General features: G+C 49.2%; 1 protein-coding gene across 2 annotated transcripts in view; it reads left to right on the top strand.

Moving 5' to 3' along the window:
• Nucleotides 1-4,916: 4,916 nt before the first annotated feature.
• TRAP1 (TNF receptor associated protein 1) overlaps nt 4,917-21,531 on the top strand; it is a 59,752-nt gene continuing 43,137 nt past the window's right edge. The window contains exon 1 of one of the 2 annotated variants that reach the window (XM_034939687.3): nt 4,917-5,310. In XM_034939687.3, coding sequence (XP_034795578.3) covers nt 5,223-5,310 — 88 coding nt within the window. In that variant the 5' untranslated portion in view covers nt 4,917-5,222. Of the gene's footprint in view, nt 5,311-12,646; nt 13,037-21,531 lie in introns of those variants that run through there. The other variant, XM_055100761.2, reaches the window with a different exon arrangement.

Here is a 21,531-nt window from a genome sequence, read left to right as displayed (position 1 = left end):
GCCTCTCAAAGTGCCAGGATTACAGGTGTGAGCCACCACGCCCGGCCACTTCCTTCCTTTTTATGGCTAATATTCCATTGTATGAATAGACCACATTTTGCTGACCCATTCGTCTGTTCATGGTTACCTGAGTTGCTTCCACGTTTTGGCTATTGTGAGTAAAGCACCGGGCATTTTTCACGGCCCTCAGCTGACCCCAGTGGAAGGCAGTGGCTTCATATGGGCAGCCTCGTATCGGCCATAGAGGTGGGCAGGAGACTTGGGGGTTCTTCCCTTTCCCTCCCCAAGCAGCTCCCAGTCATTCTCCACTAATTCAAGTCAAGTACGTCTGCGTGTAAACATTTTTTCCTCTTTCTAGATTCTTGGTTTACGCGGAGCCTGAAGTCCATGTGTGGCCACCTTAGGACATGCCTTGGATCCCTCAGTACCTTACAAAGCCACAGGTCCAGCCGGGCGCGGGGGCTCACGCCTGTAATCCCAGCACTTTGGGAGGCCAAGGCAGGCGGATCACGAGGTCAGGAGATCGAGACCATCCTGGCTAACAGGGTGAAACACTGTCTCTACCAAAAATACAAAAAAATTAGCTGGGCATAGTGGCACGTGCCTGTAGTCCCAGCTACTCGGGAGGCTGAGGCAGGAGAATCACTTGAACCCGGGAGGCGGAGCTTGCAGTGAGCCAAGACTGCGCCACTGAACTCCAGCCTGGGTGACAGAGTGAGACTCCATCTCAAAAATAAAAAAATAAAAAAAAGTCACAGGGCCCTGGGCTAGCAGAGGCCCCAGGACCACAAGGCTCTGAGGCTGAGGGTTTGTCTCTGAAGGCTACAGGCCAACAGGACAGAAGGCTCTGGGGGTTTTTCTGGAACTTGGTAGATTTGCCCTCCACAGAACTTGGGGCCTGCCAGTCTTGACAGAGGCCCCCCCACCCTTAACTAAAGCCCAGGTTTCCCTCCTTTTGCCAAATATCACTTCCCCTTGTTGAAATTGGCCTGGTGTGGTGGCTTAAGCCTGTAATCCCAGCATTTTGGGAGGCCGAGGCAGGCGGATCACTTGAGGTCAGGTGTTCGAGACCAGCCTGGCCAACATGGTGAAACCCCGTCTCTACTAAAAATACAGAAATCGGCCAGGCATGGTGGCGGGTGCCTACAATCCCAGCTACTCAGGAGGCTGAGGCAGGAGAATCACTTGAACATGGGAGGCAGAGGTTGCAGTGAGCCGAGATCACACCACTGCACTTAAGCCTGGGCAACAAGCACGAAACTCTGTCTCAAACAACAAAAAACAAAACAAAACAAAAAAAGAAAAGGCCTAAGCCAGATATATTGCCCCATGGGCCAATGTGACAGCTGTTACAAAACAGAGGATTGGCCAGGTGTGGTGGCTCACGCCTGTAATCCTAGCACTTTGGGAGGCAGAGATGGGCGGATCACGAGGTCAGGAGATCGAGACCATTCTGGCTAACATGGTGAAACCCCGTCTCTACTAAAAATTCAAAAAGAAATTAGCCGGGTGTGGTGGTGGGCGCCTGTAGTCCCAGCTACTCGGGAGGCTAAGGCAGGAGAATGGAGTGAACCCAGGAGGCAGAGCTTGCAGTGAGCCGAGATCACACCACTGCACTCCAGCCTGGGCAACAGAGCAAGACTCCGTCTCAAAAAAAAAAAAAAAAAAAAAGAGATGATTTCATGAATGGAGCGAAAAAGGGATGAAATGTGAAGCCGAGACACCCCCCCACCCACCCCCATTCCCTGAGGACATGCTGGAAAGGGCTCTGCCTGGAGTGTGGTGATAGGGAACACAGGCAGGCCCATGCAGGCCTATAGGAGGAGGCAGAAGGAGTTTGGAAAGGATTGTAAATATGTGCATGTGTGTTGGTAGGGGGACCACTGGAGGATCTGAGAGATGGAGTATGATCTGGCTGCTGTGGAGGATGGGAGGCTGGCAAGAGCGGAAGCAGGGGGCCTGTCAGGGCTGCTGGAGTGGTCTGGGTGAGAGGACCCTGCTCTTCCACCCAAATCTGCCCACCCTCTTTCCATTCCCTTCTCAATTGCTTAAGCTGGGAGCTTGCCACTTTCCACCTGGAAGCGTTTCCTGACACATCCTCTTCCACCCAGCTCTGTCCCAGCCCCACTGAAGGTCACTCTCCTGGCTCCTGTGCTTCTCTGCAGCACGTGCCACGAGCTGGAGTCGCTATTTTTGTACAGTTATTAGAGTGTGGCAGTGAATCTTCAGTGTGCCTCCGAATTACCTGGGAACCTCAGTGGAGCTGCCTGGGCCCCACTCCAGGACTGAGGAGGTGCCGGGAAATCGGCATTATGAGGCTGCAGCTGGGTCTGGACCAAATGTTAGACCAGGGTGTATGGTCTGAGTCTCCAACTAGTCTCTAACCTCCAGCAAGGTGTAAAGCAAAAACAAATTCTTTTTTTTGTTGTTGTTGTTTTTTGAGATAGAGTCTCACTCTGTTGCCCAGGCTGGAGTGCAGTGGCACGATCTCAGCTCACTGCAACCTCTGCCTCCCGGGTTCAAGCGATTCTCCTGCCTCAGCCTCCCGAGTAGCTGGGATTATAGGCATGTGGTGCCATGCCCGGCTAATTTTGTATTTTTAGTGGAGACAGGGTTTCTCCATGTTGGTCAGGCTGGTCTTGAACTCCCAATATCAGGTGATCCGCCTGCCTCGGCCTCCCAAAGTACTGGGATTACAGGCGTGAGCCACCATGCCCGGCCGGCAAAAACACATTATAAGTCCCCCAACCCATGGAATGGATCATTCCTCTCCACCAAGGGGATTTCAAAGAAACCTAAAAAACTAGTTCAGGCCATAATTGGAAGGATGGGGTGGGTCCTGCCTCATTATACCCTCCACCCCTTGGAAATGAGGCACAACTGACCAGCGTTAACATTACAAAGGACTTTTTTTTTTTTTTGAGACGGAATCTTGTTCTGTTGCCCAGGCTGGAGTGGGAGTGCAGTGGTGCGATCTTGGCTCACTGCAATCTCTGCCTCCTGGGTTCAAGCGATTCCCCTGCTTCAGCCTCCTGAGTAGCCTCCGCTGTACACAGGTGCACACCACCACACCCAGGTAATTTTTTTGTTTTTGAGACAGACTTTCACTCTTGTTGCCCAGGCTGGAGTGCAATGGTGCGGTATCAGCTCACTGCAACCTTCACCTCCTGGGTTCCAGCAATTCTCCTGCCTTAACCTCCTGCGTAGCTGGGATTACAGGCATGCGCCACCACACCTGACTGATTTTTTGTATTTTTAGTAGAGACGGAGTTTCTCCATGTCAGTCACGCTGGTCTCGAACTCCCAACCTCAGGTGATCTGCCCGCCTCAGCCTCCCAAAGTGCTAGGATTACAGGCGTGAGCCACTGCTCTTGACCTAATTTTTGTATTTTTAGTAGAGATGGGGTTTTGCCATGTTGACCAGGCTGGTCTCAACCTCCTGACCTCAAGTGATAAGACCACCTTGGCCTCCTGAAGTGCTGGAATTACATGCGTAAGCCACCATGCCAGGCCACCTTTGCAGGTCTTTTCCTGATGCTGAGGGTCTAGGAATTTTTAACGGTCTGAATAAAAAATATTTGCGAAAACATTTGCCATCTATTACCTGTAAGGGTGGTCATCTATGAGACTTCCTCTACGTAATAAGAACCTTGGTCTTCACAACCTGTTTTTTGTTTGTTTGTTTGTTTTGAGACAGGGTGTGGTTCTCTTGCCCAAGCTGGAGTTCAGTGGCACGAACTTGGCTCACTGCAACCTCTACCTCCTGGGCTTAAGCAATCCACCCACCTCAGCCTCCCTTGTAGCTGGGATTACAGGCCTCTGCCACCACATCCAGTACAGGTATGTTTGGTACAGACAGGGTCTCACCATGTTGCCCACGCTGGTCTCCAACTCCTGACCTCAAGCAATTTGCCCACCTCAGCATCACAAAGTGTTGGGATTGCAGGTGTGAGTCACCGTGCTCGTGCCCACAACCCCTTATCTTCACCCAGACACTCTTTTTATTGATTCCAGGTCTGTATAACTCAACTCTTTTTCTTTTTCTTTTTTCTTTTTTTTGAGACGGAGTCACAGCTCTGTTGCCCAGGCTGCAGTGCAAGTGGCACGATCTCGGCTCACTGCAACCTCAGCCTCCCGGGTTCACGCTATTCTTCCCCCTCAGCCTCCCCAGGAGCTGGGACTATAGGCATGTGCCACCTTGCCCGGCTAATTTTTTGTATCTTAGTAGAGATGATGGGTTTTCACCATGTTGGCCAGGCTGGTCTCGGACTCCTGACCGCAGGCAGTCCGCCCACCTCAGCCTCCCAAAGTGCTAGGATTACAGGCGTGAGCCACCGCGCCCAACCAGAACTCAACTCTTTTAACCAATTGCCAATCAGAAAATATCTGAATCCACCTATGACCTCTAAGTATTTCACCCTTTGAGTTGTCCTGCCTTTCCACACGGAACCAACCTATGTCTTACATGCATTGACTGATGTCTTATGTCTCTCTAAAGTGTATAAAACCAAGCAAGCTGTAACTCAACCACCTTGGGCACAAGTTCTAAGGACCTTTTGAGACTGTGCCTCCCTCCATGCACACTCATATTTGGCTCAGAATAACCTTCTAAATACTTTAGAGTTTGACTCTTCTAGGCAAGGACAAGAAAAGTGGAATAAACGAATAACCGCAGTTTTCCTGGTGGTATTGGTCACTGGGTTCAGGTTTTGGTGTAGTAGCCAGTCAAGCCTGGAATTCCCTTCCTCATTCGCTTTAGCTTTTTGGCCAGTCTTGGTTTGCAAGAGACTTGCAGCGGCCTAGACGGATGGCCGGGATTCACAAAGGTCGCAGACACAGGAACTGCTTCTTCCCCAGCGTCGCCTCCACACCCTCGCGTGGATACTGACATCCGCCCCATTCCAGGAATGCGCACAGCTAGGCGCAGCCGGCCAGCGTGGGCCGGGAGCGGCGGGGCCACCTCCCCCACCTCCGCGCGCAAGGCCCGTCGCCCTTGACAACGCGATCCAAGGTCACGGAGGTCCCACCCCCAGGCCCGACCGTCCACGAGGCGGGTAGTACCCCGCCACGCGCCCGAGCAGGCAGCTGCCCGGACAGCCCGGCGCCCGCCGTGACGTCACCGCCCCGCGCCCGAGGAAGGCCCCGCCCCGCGCGGCCCCGTCCCGCCCCTTCCCAGCGTGTACGGTCCCGCGTGGCTGCGCGCGGCGCTCTGGGAGTACGACATGGCGCGCGAGCTGCGGGCGCTGCTGCTGTGGGGCCGCCGCCTGCGGCCTCTGCTGCGGGCGCCGGCGCTGGCGGCCGTGCCGGGAGGTGAGGGCGTCCTGGCTGGACGGGCAGCGGGCGGGCCGGGCCACGGAGACGGCAGGGGCGTCCCTGTGCTCCGGGGAGCGAGGCGCCGGCACCTGCTTCACAGGCGTGGGAGGTCGGCGAGGCCAAGCGCGGCAGACGCGTTTCCTTTCGCTCCACTCCTCGCCAGCTCCAGCTTGGCTGCCTTTTCCTCGGCTGGACTCCCCTCGCCACCCGCCCATCGGAGCCCTGAAGGAGGCTGGGGCTTGGGGGGTCGCGGGGTCGGGCGGAGCGGCTGCGGGGTCGTCCCTCCTGGAGCTTCGGTCCAGTCAGGTAGCGCACGTGCAGGTGGAGCCGCTGCGGAGCGCGGAGTCTTTGCGGGTGCATGTGGCGGGGAATGGACTCACTCGGGGTGATCGTGCGAGTTCCATGGATCGTGCTTTACCCCTTCCCGCCCCCCAGTAGCGCACTGACGGTTCATTTGTTAATTCGTTCATTGGACGCACATGTGAGCGCCCGCTCAGTGCCCGGCGCCGTGCAGGTTCTGGGGACGCCACAGTGAACAAAACCTATAGCAGTCATCCGGGTCCCCAGAGCAGGTGGACTCGATGTCGTTGACGCAGCTGTGTCCTCGGGGCCTGGAATTGATGGATGCGCCAATAAATGTTTGTAAAAAAGAGAGAATGACCCTAACCTCTGCTTTCCCAGTCCCCACTCGGAGGTAACAACAGTGAAAGTTTCGGCATTCCTTCGGGGCTGTACACAGTGTTATACGTGTAAATATAAATGTCTGCGTATAAGTATTTTTATTCTAAAAAGCCTAAAGCATGTATGCATTGTGCTACGTTGTACTTAAGAAAATTTCAACGCTCCCAGCATTCTTTCCACATCTTTTCATGTCAGTGTACACCGGTCCATGTGCCTTCCAGTGACCACACAGTATTCTGTATGATGGACGTGTCATTTGTTTAAACATTGTCCTATTAGTGGACGCAATAAAGGTTATTTCAGGTTTTACTTTTTATTACAATGCTGCATAGAATGGGTGAGTACTTAAATATTTGTTCACGTGCGGTATTTCTTTAGCCTTACATAATTAGAGTTTTAGAATTGATATTTCAGAGCCTATGCATTTTTGAAATGTTAGCAGATACTGCCAAATTGTCCAAAAAGCCCTTATCAATTTATATCCCCTTTAGCAGGCATCAAGACTGCCTATTCCAAAGGTATTTTCTTCAACGCTGAATCTTATGTCTTTTCAAAACCAGTGGTCTATAAAAGATACCTTGTGGCCGGGCGCGGTGGCTCACGCCTGTAATCCTAGCACTTTGGGAGGCTGAGGTGGGCAGATCAGGAGTTCAAGACCAGCCTGGCCAACATGGTGAAACCCTGTCTCTACTAAAAATACAAAAATTAGCTGGGTGTGGTGGCGCGCGCCTGTAATCCCAGCTTCTTGGGAGGCTGAGGCAGGAGAATCGCTTGAAACCAGGAGGCAGAGATTGCAGTGAGCTGAGATTGCACCACTGCACTCCAGCCTGGGCGACAGAGTGAGACTTCATCTCAACAACAAAAATAATAATAATTTTCCCTCAGAAAGTGATGCTGTTGCTCTCTTCTAGCACCAGTGTCTGATCAATTATTTATTTATTTTTTTGTCTTTATGAGGTGGGGTTTCACTGTGTTGGCCAGGCTGGTCTCCAGTGCCTGACCTCAAGTGATCTGCCTGCCTTGCCCTCCAAAATACTGGGATTGCAGGCGTGTGTCACCGTGCCTGGCCAACTGTTCTATTAATTTGGTTCTTGTTTCTTTTGTAGCTGACTCGGGTTTTTTCCCCCTTGGAGGTTAAGATTTTTTCTCTTTGTCGTTTGTGGTCTCGCGTCCACAGGTGTTTGTGATTCATGCTTTGTATCATACACTGTCCCTTCCATTTGAAAAATACGTCAGTTTTTAGCCCAGGGACATTTTAATTCTGTTTATCTCTTTTTCTTTTTCTTTTTTTTTTTGAGATGGAGTCTTGCTCTGTCACCCAGGCTGGAGTGCAGTGGCGCGATCTTGGCTCACTGCAAGCTCCGCCTCCCGGGTTCAGGCCATTCTCCTGCCTCAGCCTCCCGAGTAGCTGGGACTTTAGGCGCCCACCACCATGCCTGGCTAATTTTTTGTATTTTTAGTAGAGACGGGGTTTCACCATGTTAGCCAGGATGGTCTCGATCTCCTGACCTCGTGATCCGCCCACTTCGGCCTCCCAAAGTGCTGGGATTACAAGCGTGAGCCGCTGTGCCCGGCCCTTTATCTCTTTTTCTTAAAAATTCTCTCTCTCCTCTCCTCCTCCATCTTCTGGTGCGGTGGTTCAAGCATTCCTCTGCCTGAGTCTAAGAAATGGAACGTGTTCTTGGCAGCCTTCTGTGTTGCAGGTGCCCTTGTCATTGTCACCTGTGTGGATGAATGGGAAGGTAAATTGTTTGGATTGATTGAACGATGAGAGAATTTAGCTAAGAAAATACATGTCTTGTGCAACAGGGGAGAAAGAATAGTTTAGGCAGATCCACCTATGTAGAAAATCCAGACCTCTTGAAATTTTTTTCTCTTCTTGGGAAAGTGTTTCCAGGTTCTAGCATGTGCCTGGCTTCAGGTGTGCATGTCTTTTGTCTGTGGAATCCTCTCGCCCATGCTACGCTGCCTCAGTCACCCATGAGCTCAGCCCTCTTACCCTTTCAGACCTCACTGACCCCTGACACTGCCAGCCCTGTCACTTGCCCTCAGAATATCTTATTTGATTTTTTTTGAGCCGGAGTCTTGCTCTGTTGCCCAGGCTGGAGTGCAGTGGTGCAACCTCAGCTCACCACACCCTCCGCCTCCTGGGTTCGAGTGATTCTCCTGACTTAGCCTCCCACGTAGCTGGGACTACAGGCGCATGCCACCACACCCAGCTAGGTTTTGTATTTTTAATAGAGATGGGGTTTCACTATGCTGGCCAGGGTGGTCTCGAACCCCTGACCTCATGATCCACTAGCCTTGGCCTCCCAAAATGCTGGGGTTACAGGCGTGAGCCACTGCGCCTGGCCTACCCTCAGAATATTTCTGTGAGGGGTGGGCTAGGCTATCTGCTTGTGGACTTTATATTTGTCATTTTTGCCCATTACAGTTTATTCAACAAATACATTTCAAATGCCCCCGAGTCTTCAAAGAAAATGAGACCCTGCTGTCTGCAGTCATAGGTGGCTGCTGAGCAGTGTACCAGGGCCATCTTGGTGGCCTGGACAGCACGTTAGAGAAACAAGAGCTGCTTGCCCCAGGGTAAGTTTCACAGATGAGGAGCGATTTGGGCCGAGTGTCCAAGGCTGTTTTCACTGGAGGGGAGGGAGGAACGTTCCATGTCTGGAAAGCTGCAGGTGCAAGGGTAAGGAGATAGCTCTGAATAATTGGTTTGATGAAAGACTTGCGGGAGTGTGCAGGAGTGATGGTGAATGAGGCTAGCAGTTGTGTCTTTTCTGTCAGATATAAGCTTGTGCGTAGGAGCCTCATCCTGCATTCCTCAGGACAGTCACAGAGCCAGCCCTGGGCCTGGTGTTTGGGGAGCCCAGCCACGTGGCCCACCATGAGAGCTTTTCGTCAGAGCTCCAACTGTCAGAAGTGTCAGATGTGCCTGTAGAAGGATGAGGCTGCCTCCTAAAGGAGAGGGAAGAGCTGGAAAGATCAACAGCAGACGCAGTCTCCCAAAGCAAACGTGATTCTGTGGTCAGGCAGGTACGGTGACGGGTTGGTCATTTTGCATGACGAGGTGACTGCCACAATCACCAAGGGTGCCGAGTCCAGTCTCCTGGTCATGCCAGATGCTCTTGTTTTCGTGAAATTGCCAGAACATGACTGAGGCAACCACGATAGGACTGGTTGGTGCAGGCGTTAAGATCTTGGGCCTTTTTGTTCTCTGTAAGCTGGAGCCTTTGCTGGAACTTCCTGTCTTGGAAATCAGAGTTATGAGAGTAGGTCCGCTGCCAGCACCAGGAAGGTCGGGAGAGCTGGTTTCCTCACTTTGCTCAGGGCTCAAGCACTAGCTAGTTTGTTTCATCTTCCAAAAAGAGCCTCACCTGGACCCCGCTCCTGTAGGTGGTGCCTGCCTGCTGCGCCCTCCCCTTCAGTACTTCGTTTTGTTGACGAGTTTTGCCTCCTCCCTCTGCTCTCCCTTTGTTTGGAGCCTGTGCTGTTTGATTTCCGTGTCTTGTGTGCTGCACCCTTCAGGAGAATTCAGGTGAATTTCTGGTGCTCTCCGGCTGTTCTTTTCAGAGTGGAGGGGAGTAGTACTTGCTGGTCAGTTGCGACTCTGTCTGTGAAACAACTCTTTGTGTTGCTGAGATGACGCTAGAGGTGCAGCGTCCATGACATGTTTGTCGTCTGATTAAGCTGTGGTGCTGGCACTTAGACGGCAGAGGAAGGTGTGGCCCAGATGCCCAAGGCCACCAGGAGGACCTTCAGCTTAGTTAGGACCAAGGGGACTGAGTTATCTGAGTGCCTGAAAAAGAACACATCAGGCCGGTCGCGGTGGCTCTTGTCTGTAATCCCAGCACTTTGGGAGGCCGAGGTGGGTGGATCACTTGAGTTCAGGAATTTGAGACCAACCTGGCCAACATGGCGAAACCCCGTCTCTACCTAAAATACAAAGAAATTAGCCAGGGTGGTGGCAGGCGCCTGTAATCCCAGATACTTGGGAGGCTGAGGCACGAGAATTGCTTGAACCTGGGAGGTGGAGGTTGGAGGTTGCAGTGAGCCGAGATTGTGCTACTGCACTCCCTCCTGGGCGACAGTGCAAGACTCTGTCTTGGAAACAAACACATCAATCCGAATGTAAGAGATTAGCAAAGCGTTTATTGGTTACTGGGTGAGTAGTTGGCCTAAGCTAAGACAAAAGAGGAATCTCCAAGTATTTTGCTACCCCTTGGCAGGAAGAGAGGGAATGCAGGGGTGGGGGTGGGGGTGTCAGGTTGATAAGAAAACTGTAGGAAAATAAACATTTACTCCTGCCCCCCATGTCAGTAAATACCATGTGACAAAGGTGAGTTCCATGAAAGAGGCTGTTACTGAGGCCTGTGATACTTGCTTGTCTCAAAATACTGACGTATCTTTTTTTTTTTTTTTTTTTGAGACAGATTCTTTCTGTCGCCAGGCTGGAGTGCAGTGGCATGACCTCAGCTCACTGCAACCTCCGCCTCCTGAATTCAGGCAGTTCTCCTGCCTCAGCCTCCCGAGTAGCTGGGACTACAGGTGCATGCCACCATGGCCAGCCAATTTTTGTATTTTTAGTAGAGACGAGGTTTCACCGTGTTGGGCAGGATGGTCTCAATATTTTGACCTTTTGATCCGCCTGCTTTGGCCTCCCAAAGTGCTGGGATTACAGACATGAGCTACCACGTCGGGCCTGACAAAGAATCTTGATAGCGATTGAAAATGTATCCATTCACACTCAAACGAAGTAAAAAGTGCTTTTGGGTTCAAAGCCAGAGAATGTTCATGGATTGCGTTTTTGGTGCCTCAAGTGTAGCCAGCTAGAACTTTTCTTAGCACCGTCCTGCTTAGTCCTACTGAAGACCTGCCTTCTACTAGGAAGCTGCTCTTAGTCCACAAAGTGGCTTCCCTGTAGTTCCACAGCATTTAACAAAATAGATTTCAGGGAGTTTATTTGTGGTGTGGCTGGTTATTTCTGCTAAAACCACTAGGAATTACCATAAAAGCTGTCGCTTGGAGAAACAGTATCTACTTGCGGGAGTATTACTGCCACCTGTGTTTTTTTTTTTTCCAAGATGGAGTCTTGCTCTGTTTCCCAGGCTGGAGTGCAGTGGCACGAACTCGGCTCACTGCAATCTCCACCTCCCGGGTTCAAGCAGTTCTCCTGCCTCAGCCTCCCAAGTAGCTGGGGCTACAGGCATGCACTACCGTGGCCCGGCTAATTTTTGTATTTTTAGTTGAGGTAGAGTTTCACCATGTTGGCCAGGCTGGTCTTGAACTTCTGACCTTGTGATCTGCCTGCCTCGGCCTCCCAAAGTGCTGAGATTACAGGTGTGAGCCACCGTTCCCAGCCCTGCCATTGGCTTTTTAACCAGGTGAATTCCTGGAGATCAGGTAAATTGAAAGGACATGTAGCTGAATCATTGGTTTTAAAAGAATGGCTCAGTTACTTAATAGCCATATAATTAAGAAATGTGGCTAGAAGGTAAAAAATTGGCCGGGCCTGGTAGCTCATGCTTGTAATCCCAGCACTTTGGGGGCTGCGGCGGGAGGATCCTGTGAGTTTAGGAGTTTGAGACCAGCCTGGGCAACCTAGAGAGACCCCCATCTCTACCAAAAAACCCTTTTTTTTTTTTCCAATTAGCTCGGTGTGCCTGTGGTCCCAGCTACCCAAGAGGCTGAAGTGGGAGGCTCGCTTAAGCCTTGAGAAGTCGAGGCTGCAGTGAGCTGTGATCACGCCACTGCACTAGTCTGGGTGACAGAGTGACAGTGTCTCAAAAAAAAAAAAAAATATATATATATATATATATACACACACACATATAAAAGAAATTAATTTTGAGATAGCTAAATTAAATGCCATATTAAGAGCAGGAGGCTATTCAGCAATGCTGCTGAGAAGAAGACAGAAGGACGTGGGTCCTTCTAATGTAACTATGTGTGTCGGGTTAGTGATGCGCACCTCAAAGGAGAAATTAAGACAGCACATTGCCATGTTGGTTCACACTTGCCAGTATTTCAGCATTTGTCAGGCAATGGAATGTTCAAGCGAATTTTCCATGAGGCTGACTTTAAAACATTTCATTTTAACCATTATGATGAGAAGTCTTTCTAGAACACTCCATCATTTGATGGCCCATGACTGAACCTCTCTTGGATGTTTTCAGGGTCATTATTACGGGTGTTAATGTTTGGTCTTCTGTTTTAATACGTAGGCTCCCGTAGGGCCATTGAAATGTGAAGAATCCTTCGTCTATGAAGTGTCCCCACATCAAAACTGCATTGTGAGTGTTTATATTTTTGGCCTCTTACTGTGGCCTTAACTTGCAGGCCTGTCTGGAGCCCTGTTCTCTCCTTTCCCAGTTTGCAGATGTGGCTGGGAAACTTGTTAGTGTCAAATTGTTAAAAAGAGTGAGATGGATTTCATATGGGGCCAGTAGTCTTCCATGAGCAAAGCTCAGGGTGAGGGCTTCAGGCCCATATTTTGACTATTCCGAGGTGCCCTTTCGCTTTTTGTTCTTTTTCTTTATGTTCAAGGAGTTATGTTTCCTGATGAATGAAGTATCAGTATATCATAGTAGAGAACCATTAGACCAGGTCCTGGAACACAGGAAACCTCAAGAAACAGTGAGTGTTGAGAATGCCAGAGCTAAGAACTCAGACATTTGTGAGGGAATACAGGTCTTTCTGTTCAGAATGCTCATGTACTTAAGAATCTTCTCGCCGGGCGCGGTGGCTCATGCCTGTAATCCCAGCACTTTGGGAGGCTGAGGCGGGTGGATCACCTGAGGTTAGGAGTTTGAGACCAGCCTGACCAACATGGAGAAACCCTGTCTCTACTAAAAATACAGAACTAGCCGGATGTGGTGGCGCATGCCTGTAATCCCAGCTACTTGGGAGGCTGAGGCAGGAGAATCGCTTGAATCTGGGAGGTGGAGGTTGTGGTGTGCCGAGATGGCGCCACTGCACTCCAGCCTGGCAACAAGAGCGAAAACTCCGTCTTACACAAAAAAGAAAAAAAAGGGAAACAAAGGTAAACTGGGAAGGAACCGTGTGTAATCTTCCGTACCTTGCATTTTCCACTTATATTCTGGGGTTTGTTTCCTGTCGCCACAGAGCTCTGGTTTTCCATAGCGTGGATGTTTCGTAATTTATGTAACCCTCTCATGGCGGACGTTTAGGTTGTTGCTGAGTTTCCCCAAGATAACAGACGGCATTGCCAACAGTTTCTCACACCTTCACCAATGCTAGAATGACAGTATTTAAAACATCTGTCAATCTGGTAGTGAAAATGCTATCTCGTTTTAAAGTGCATTTCCTTAGTTATGAGTGTGGTAAAACATCTTTTACTAGGATGTAAAGCCATTGATGTTTCTTGTTTTTGTGAATGACCATGTTTCTCTTGAACCAATGGCCTTTTTCTTTTTTTTTTTTTTGAGATGGAGTTTTGCACTTGGTGCCCAGGCTGGAGTGCAGTGGCGCGATCTTGGCTCACTGTAACCTCTGCGCTAGGCCTTTTAAATAATTTTTAAAAATTGAGACAGAGTCGGGCCAGGCACGGTGGCTCACGCCTGTAATCCCAGCACTGTGGGAGGCCGAGGCGGGCAGATCATGAGGTCAGGAGATCGAGACCATCCTGGCTAACACGGTGAAACCCCATCTCTACTAAAAATACAAAAAATTATCTGGGCATGGTGGCAGGCGCCTGTAGTCCCAGCTACTTGGGAGGCTGAGGCAGGAGAATGCCGTGAACCCGGGAAGCGGAGCTTGCAGTGAGCCGAGATCGCACCACTGCACTCCAGCCTCAGCAACAGAGCAAAACTCCATCTAAAAAAAAAAAAAAAAATTGAGACAGAGTCTGACTCTGTTGCCCAGGCTGGAGTGCCGTGGCGCCATCTCACCTTACTGTAACCTCCGCCTCCCGAGGATAAGCAGTCCTCTCGCCTCAGCCTCACAAGTAGCCAGGATTACAGGCACGTGCCACCATGCCCGGCTCATTTATTTTTGTTTATTTATTTATTTATTTTGAGGTGGAGTCTCGCTCTGTCGCCCAGGCTGGAGTACAGTGGTACAGTCTTGGCTCACTGCAACCTCCGTCTCCCAGGTTGAAGCATTTCTCCTGCCTCAGCCTCCCTAGTAGCTGGGACTACAGGCGCCCATCACCACGCGCGGCTAATTTTTGTATTTTTAGTAGAGATGGAATTTCACCATATTGATCAGGCTGGTCTTGAACTCCTGACCTCATGATCCATCCGCCTCAGCCTCCCAAAGTGTTGGCATTACAGGTGTGAGCCACTGCTCCTGGCCGTCTGGCTAATTTTTGTGTGTGTGTGTGTGTGTTTTTAGTAGAGACAGGGTTTCGCCATGTTGGCCAGTCTAGTCTCAAACTCTTGACCTCGGGATCTGCCCACCCCCGCCTCCCAAAGTGCTGGGATTACAGGCGTGAGCCACGGCGCTAAATTTTATTTTAGAGGCAGGGTCTTGCTTTGTCATCCGGGCTGGAGTGCAGTTGTGCGATCCTGGCTCACTGCAGGCCTGACCTCCTGGACTCAAGTGATACTCCTGCCTCATCCTCCCAAGTGGCTGTGACCTCTTCCTCCCAAGGAGCATGTGCCACCATGCCTGGCTAATTAAAAAACTTTTTTTTTAGAGATGGGGTCCCACTATATTGCCCCGGCTTGTCTTGAACTCCTGGCCTCAAGTGATCCTCCTACTTCTGCCTGCCAAAGTACTGGGATTACACGCAAGAGCCGTTGTGCCTGGCCCCCAGTTTTTTTCTTAATGTGTTTGTCTTTTTTTTTTTTTTTTGAGTTAGAGTCTCACTCTGTCTGTTGCCCAGGCTGGAGTGCAGTGGCACGATCTTGGCTCACTGCAGCCTTCGCTTCCCGAGTGCAAGCAAGTCTCCTGCCTCAGCCTGTGGAGTAGCTGGGATTACAGATGTCTGCTGCGACGCCCGGCTAATTTTTGTATTTTTGGTAGAGATGGGTTTTCACCGTGTTGGCCAGGCTGGTCTCGAACTCCTGACCTCAAGTGATCCACCCACCTCAGCCTCCCAAAGTGCTGGGATTACAGGCATGAGCCACCTCACCCGGGTGTGTGTCTTTTGACTTAAATTTTTATGTGGTCCTTATATTTATGGCCTTTTGGGTTATATATTTTGTTTAGAAAGATTTCCTCTTAAGGCCAGGCGTGGTGGCTCATGCTTGTAATCCCAGCACTTTGGGAGGCTGAGGCAGGTGGATCACGAGGTCAGGAGTTTGAGACCATCCTGGCCAACACGGTGAAACCCCGTCTCTACTAAAAATACAAAACATTAGCCGGGTGTGGTGGTGGGTGCCTGTAGTCCCAGCTACTTGGGAGGCTGAGGCAGGAGAATGGTGTGAACCTGGGAGGCGGAGCTTGCAGTGAGCCGAGATCAGCGCCACTGCACTCCAACCTGGGTGACAGAGTGAGACTCCGCCTCAAAAAAAAAAAAAAAAAAAAAAAGATTTCCTCTTAAATCATTTTTTTAAAAACTCAAGAGGCCTGGCAGTTTAGGAACTGCAAAGCAAAACTACAGTGAGTTAGCACTTCCTACTCACTAGGGTGTCTATAATTAAAAATTAAAGAAACAGCAACAAAAAAACAGGTGATACAAAATGGATAACTAGGATGTGGAAAAATCAGAACCCTCCCACACTGCTGGTGAGAACGTAAAACGGTGCGACCTCTGCAGGAAAACATTCTGGCAGCTCCTCAAACAGTTAAACCGAATTACCATATGACCCCACAGTTCTACCCCGAGGCACATACCTTGTAGACATGAAAACATGTCCACAGAACAGCCTACACATGAATGTTCATAGCAGCATTATCCATAATAACCCGAAAATGAAAACAATCTGAAGGTCCATCAGAAGGTGGAAACGAGGCTGGGTGCGGTTGGTCATGCCTGTAATTGCAGCACTTCAGGAGGCCAAGGCAGGAGGATTGCTTGAGGCCAAGAGTTGAATGCCAGCCTGGACAACATAGTGAGACTCCATCTCGAAAAAAAATTTTTAAAAATTGCTGGGTGTGGTGGCACATGCCTGTGGTCCCAGCCATTTGGGGGGCTGAGGTGGGAGAATTGCTCGAGCCCAGGAGTTTGAGGCTACCTTGAGCTATGATTGTGCCACTGCACTTCAGCCTGGTCAAAGAGCAAGAACCTGTCTCAAAAAAAAAAAAAAAGAGTGGAAATAGACCAGGAGTGGTGGTGCGCCCTTCTAATCCCAGCTGCTTGGGAGGCTGAGGTGGGAGGATCGCTTAAGCCTGCCAGTTGGAGGCTACCATGCACCATGACAGTGCCTGTAAACAGCCACTGCACTCCAGGCAACATAGTGAGACCCCCACCCCACCCCAAAACAAAAGTTACAGTAAAAAGTTGGAAGCTGGGCCTGGTGCAGTGGCTCATGTCTACAATCTCAGCACTTTGGGAGGCTAACGTGGGTGGATTACTTGAGGTCAGGAGTTTGAGACCAGCCTGGCCAACATGGCAAAACCCGTCTCTACTAAAAATACAAAAATTAGCTGGGCGTGGTGGCGGGTGCCTCAGCAGGAGAATCACTTGACCCTGGGAAGTGGAGGTTGCAGTGAGCGGAGATTACACCACTGCAGAGTGAGACTCCATCTCAAAAAAAAAAAAAAAGGGCCGGGCCTGGTGGCTCACGCGTGTAATCCCAGCACTTTGGGAGGCCGAGGTGGGCCGTTCACCTGAGGTCAGGAGTTTGAGACCAGCCTGACCAACATGGAGAAACCCCGTCTCTACTAAAAAAAAAAAAAAATATATATATATATATAAAATTAGCCGGGTGTGGTGGCACATGCCTGTAATCTCAGCTACTCGGGAGGCTGAGGCAGGAGAATCACTTGAATCCGGGAGGCAGAGGTTGCAATGAGCCGAGATCATGTCATTGCACTCCAGCCTGGCAATGAGAGTGAAACTCTGTCTCACAAAAAATTTGGAAGCAACCCAGTTGCCCGTCATTTGATGAATGGAAAAAAAAATCTACACAGCGGAGTGCTCTTCAGTTATAAAAAGGAATGAGGTGCTAATACATGCTATATGTGGATGAACCCCAAAGACTTTATGCTAAGTCAAAGAAGCCAGACAAAAAACCATATATTGTATGATTTCATTTCTGTGAAGTGCCCAGAAAAGGCAAATCCATAGAGACAGACATAGATGAGTAGTTGCCAAGAGCTGGTGGGAGAGGGAAAAGAGAGTGAACATGAGTGGCTGTAGGGCTTCTTTTGGGGTGATAAAAATGTTCTGTAGTTGTCCGGGCGCGGTGGCTCATGCCTGTAATCCCAGCACTTTGGGAGGCCGATGCGGGCGGATCACGAGGTCAGGAGATCGAGACCATCCTGGCTAACATGGTGAAACCCTGTGTCTACTAAAAAAAAAAAATACAAAAAATTAGGTGGGTGTGGTGGTGGGCGCCTGTAGTCCCAGCTACTCGGGACGCTGAGGCAGGAGAATGGCATGAACCCAGGACGCAGAGCTTACAGTGAGCCCAGATGGCGCCACTGCACTCCAGCCTTGGGCGACAGAGCGAGACTCTGTCTCAAAAAAAAAAAAATGTTCTGTAGTTAGTGGTCGTGGCTGTACAACTTTGTGAATATACTGAAACCACTGAATTGTGCACTTTAAATGGGTGAATTATATGGCAGATGTGTTACATCTCAATAAAGTTATTAAATCTTTCATGTTTTCTTTCAGTACTTTTAGCTTTTATTTTTGCTTCTATGGTCCATCTGGAATTCATTTTGACTTAATAAGTGACAGCGGAAATTAAAAAAAAAAATAAGAGGTTGGTCTTGCTATGTTGCCCAGGCTGGTCTAGAACTCCTGGCCTCAAGTGTTCCTCCCAACTTGGCCTTCCAAAGCACTGGGGTTACAAACATGAGCCCCTGTGCCCTGCTGGAAATTAATTTAACCTTTTTGTGTGTGTGTTTACTTTTTGAGAGTTGGGGGGGTCTCCCTATGTTACCTAGGCTGGCCTCGAGCTCCTGAGCTCGAGGGAGCCTCCTCCTGCCTGGATCTCCCTCCCAAAGTGCTGGGATTACAGGTGTGAGCAGCCATGCCTGGTCTGGAAATTTATTTTAATATTGTAGCTTTATATTAATGTTCTTTATTATTTGATGAATTTCCTCACTTTTTTCAAAATTTCTTTGGTTATTTATGTACACTAACTTTTCCACATGAATTTTAGAATGAGAATAGTTTAAAAATGTGTTTGAAATTTTGTAAATGTGTTTATGTTTCTCGTAAGTTTTTAAGTGTTTTTTATAATGCAACGTTTTGTTTGTTTTGAGACAGAGTCGCGCTGTCGCCTAGGCTCGAGTGCAGAGATGCGATTTCAGCTCACTGAACCTCTGCCTCCCAGGTTCAAGCGATTCTAGTGTGTTGGTCTCGCGAGTAGCTAAGATTACAGGTGTGCATCCCCATGCCCAGCTAATTTTTGTATTTTTAGGAGAGACGGGTTTTCACCATTTTGGCCAGGCTGTTCTCAAACCCCTGACCTCAGCTGATCTGCCTGCCTTGGCTTCTCAAAGTGCTGGGATTACAGGCGTGAGCCACCTCACCTGGCCTGTAATGTAACTTTTGTAAATAGTTTTGTTTTTTTTTTTTTTTTTTTTTTGAGACGGAGTCTCGCTCTGTCGCCCAGGCTGGAGTGCAGTGGTGCGATCTCGGCTCACTGCACGCTCCGCCTCCCGGGTTCACTCCATTCTCCTGCCTCAGCCTCCCGAGTAGCTGGGACCACAGGCACCCGCCACCACGCCCGGCTAATTTTTTGTATTTTCAATAGAGACTGGCTTTCACCGTGTTAGCCAGGATGATCTCGATCTCCTGACCTCATGGTCTGCCCGCCTTGGCGTCCCAAAGTGCTGGGAATACAGGCGTGAGCCACCGCGCCCAGCCTAACTTTTGTAAATAGTTTTATAAGTAGGGTATTTATTTTGTAGATAGACTATTGATATATATAGTCCAATATGCAAACGATACAGAGGTATATCTGATGAAAAACTCGTCTCCGACTGACATGCCTCAGACAACACCCCTCCTGGTGGCAAGTCCATTAGCCAGTTTTTGGGTGTCCTTGCAGAGATCTGCCTGGCATATGAGAATAGCTATGCATGCATGTATCACATAACATGTATATGCATTTGAACACCATGGTAGTGTGTGCAAACCACTGTTCTACCTCTAGTGTTTTTTCTTTGTGTTAGAGGTAATTCAGCATCAGCACACATTACACAGCATTGTCCCATTTCTGTATAATCCCATGCTTTCCAAGTGTTACCTTACGTCTGTAGTTTACTTGTTAGCCCTCCGCTTGTGAGTGTGTAGCATATGTAACAGTCTTAGGTGGGTTATTTAATGACAGTCTTTGGCCCTAGTAGTGTTTCAAAGTTTTCTTAAAAGATCTTGCCAAAAAAGAAAAAAAAGGAAAGATTTTGCTTTCTTGGTAAATGCATTCTTAATTGTTTAGTTTTTGTTCCTGGGGTCTCTTATGTCATATTTTCTAACTAGTTTTCTGTATATAGGATGGGTGTTGATTTTTGTATTCTACCATCTTACTGAATGCTTTTTTTTTTTTTTTTTTTTTTTTTTTTTTTTTTTTCAAGACGGAGTTTCACTCTTGTTCTCCAGGCTGGAGTGCAATGGCAGCATCTTGGCTCACCACAACCTCCACCTCCTGGGTTCAAGCGATTCTCCTACCTTGGCCTCCCAAGTAGCTGGGATTACAGGCATGCACCACAACACCTGGCTAATTTTGTATTTTTAGTAGAGATGGAGTTTCTCCATGTTGGTCAGGCTGGTCTCAAACTCCCAACCTCAGGTGATCCGCCTACCTCAGCCTCCCAAAGTGCCAGGATTACAGGTGTGAGCCACCGCACCCAGCTTTTTAAATTTCTTTTAAAGACAGGGTCTCACTTTGTCACCCAGGCTAGAGTGCAGTGGTGTGATCTCGGCTCACTGCAGCCTTTACCCTCTGGGCTCAAGTGATCCTTCCGCCTCAAGTACCCCAAGTAGCTGGAACTACAGGTGCGTGTCACCATGTCCACCTAAGTTTTTGTATTTTTGGTAGGGACGGGGTTTCACCAGTTTGCCCATGCTGGTCTCAGACTCCTGGGCTCAAGCGATCTGCCTGCCTCAGCCTCCTAGAGTGCTGGGATTACAGGTGTGAGCCACTGCCCTGGGCCTTATTCTTTATAATGATCTCCCTCTTGAAAAATGAAAGTCTTTTCTCAAAAAACTTCTTCCCAGGTCTGTGAAGCAGCACAGTGGCCCCTTCTGGCTCTCACCTTGTACCTCGTCCTTGTTTGCCTCGAGCATAGGACCTTGTCTGTGTTTGTACCTCAGGCTCCCCTCCCTCTGTGTTTGCTGGGTCCACTTAGCCTAGTCATTGGGCCTTGGCTCCTAAGAGGCCCCTAGACTGAATTCCTCATCCGATGTGTCCATACCAGCTTTCAAGTGACCTCAACATTGACAGCAGGGGAAACATTAGCACTTTTGTGACAGCCTCATATTTTCCCCCCCCCCGAGATGGAGTCTCACTGTGTCGCCCAGGCTGGGATTACAGGTGCACGCCACCACACCCAGCTAATTTTTGTATTTTTAGTGGAGACAGGGTTTCACCATGTTGGCCACGCTGGTCTCGAACTCCTGACTTTGTGATCCACCTGCCTTGGCCTCCCAAAGTGCTGGGATAACAGGTGTGAGCCACCGCGCCGGGCAGCCTCATATTTTTAATAATTTAATATCTGTTTTGAAGAAATAAATATGGTTTGATTAACCAAAACCATGTGAACAGGTAAACCTTGAGAAGTCTTGGTGCTGTTCAGAGCATCTGCTGTCTTCATAACCACTATTAGTTGCCTGTGGGTCCTGCCACTACTTACTTGTATGACTGTAGTAAGTGCAGATGTACATATTCCCTTGGGGACGCACCCTTCTCTGTGTTCTGTTACTCACTACATAGCTCGTGGAGAGCTTGCTGTGTTCGTATATAGTTTGCTGCTCCTTTGCTTTCTGTAGCCACTGTGAAATGCCGTTCATATCTTTTGCCCCAGGTTTTTCTTCTGGACTGTCTGGCTATTTTTTCTTTTTTTTGGGACAGGGTCTTACTCTGCCACCCAGACTGGAGTGCAGGGGCGCGATCTCAGCTCACTGCAACCTCTGCCTCGGGTTCAAGCGATTCTCCTGTTTCAGCCTCCCAAAGTGCTGGGATTACAGGCGTGAGCTACTGTGCCCGGCTTCTGTTTTATTTTTTGGTTAGATTCTGTCAGTTATTGAGAGAGGAGTGTTAAGATCTCCAGCTGTGATTGTGGAATTGTTTTGTCTTTAATTCTTTCCGTTTTAACTTCATATATGTTGAAGCTCTGTTATTAGGCAAATACACACTTGTGATTACATTTTCCTGATGAATTGTTCGTTGTAGTATTCTGAAATATCCTTCTTTTTTCCTAATAATATTTTTTATTTTGAAATGTATTTTACTTGAT

Source organism: Pan paniscus, chromosome 18 (genome assembly GCF_029289425.2).
Source record: "Pan paniscus chromosome 18, NHGRI_mPanPan1-v2.0_pri, whole genome shotgun sequence".
Lineage (NCBI taxonomy): Eukaryota > Metazoa > Chordata > Mammalia > Primates > Hominidae > Pan > Pan paniscus.
This window is presented reverse-complemented; position numbering and strand designations above follow the sequence as displayed.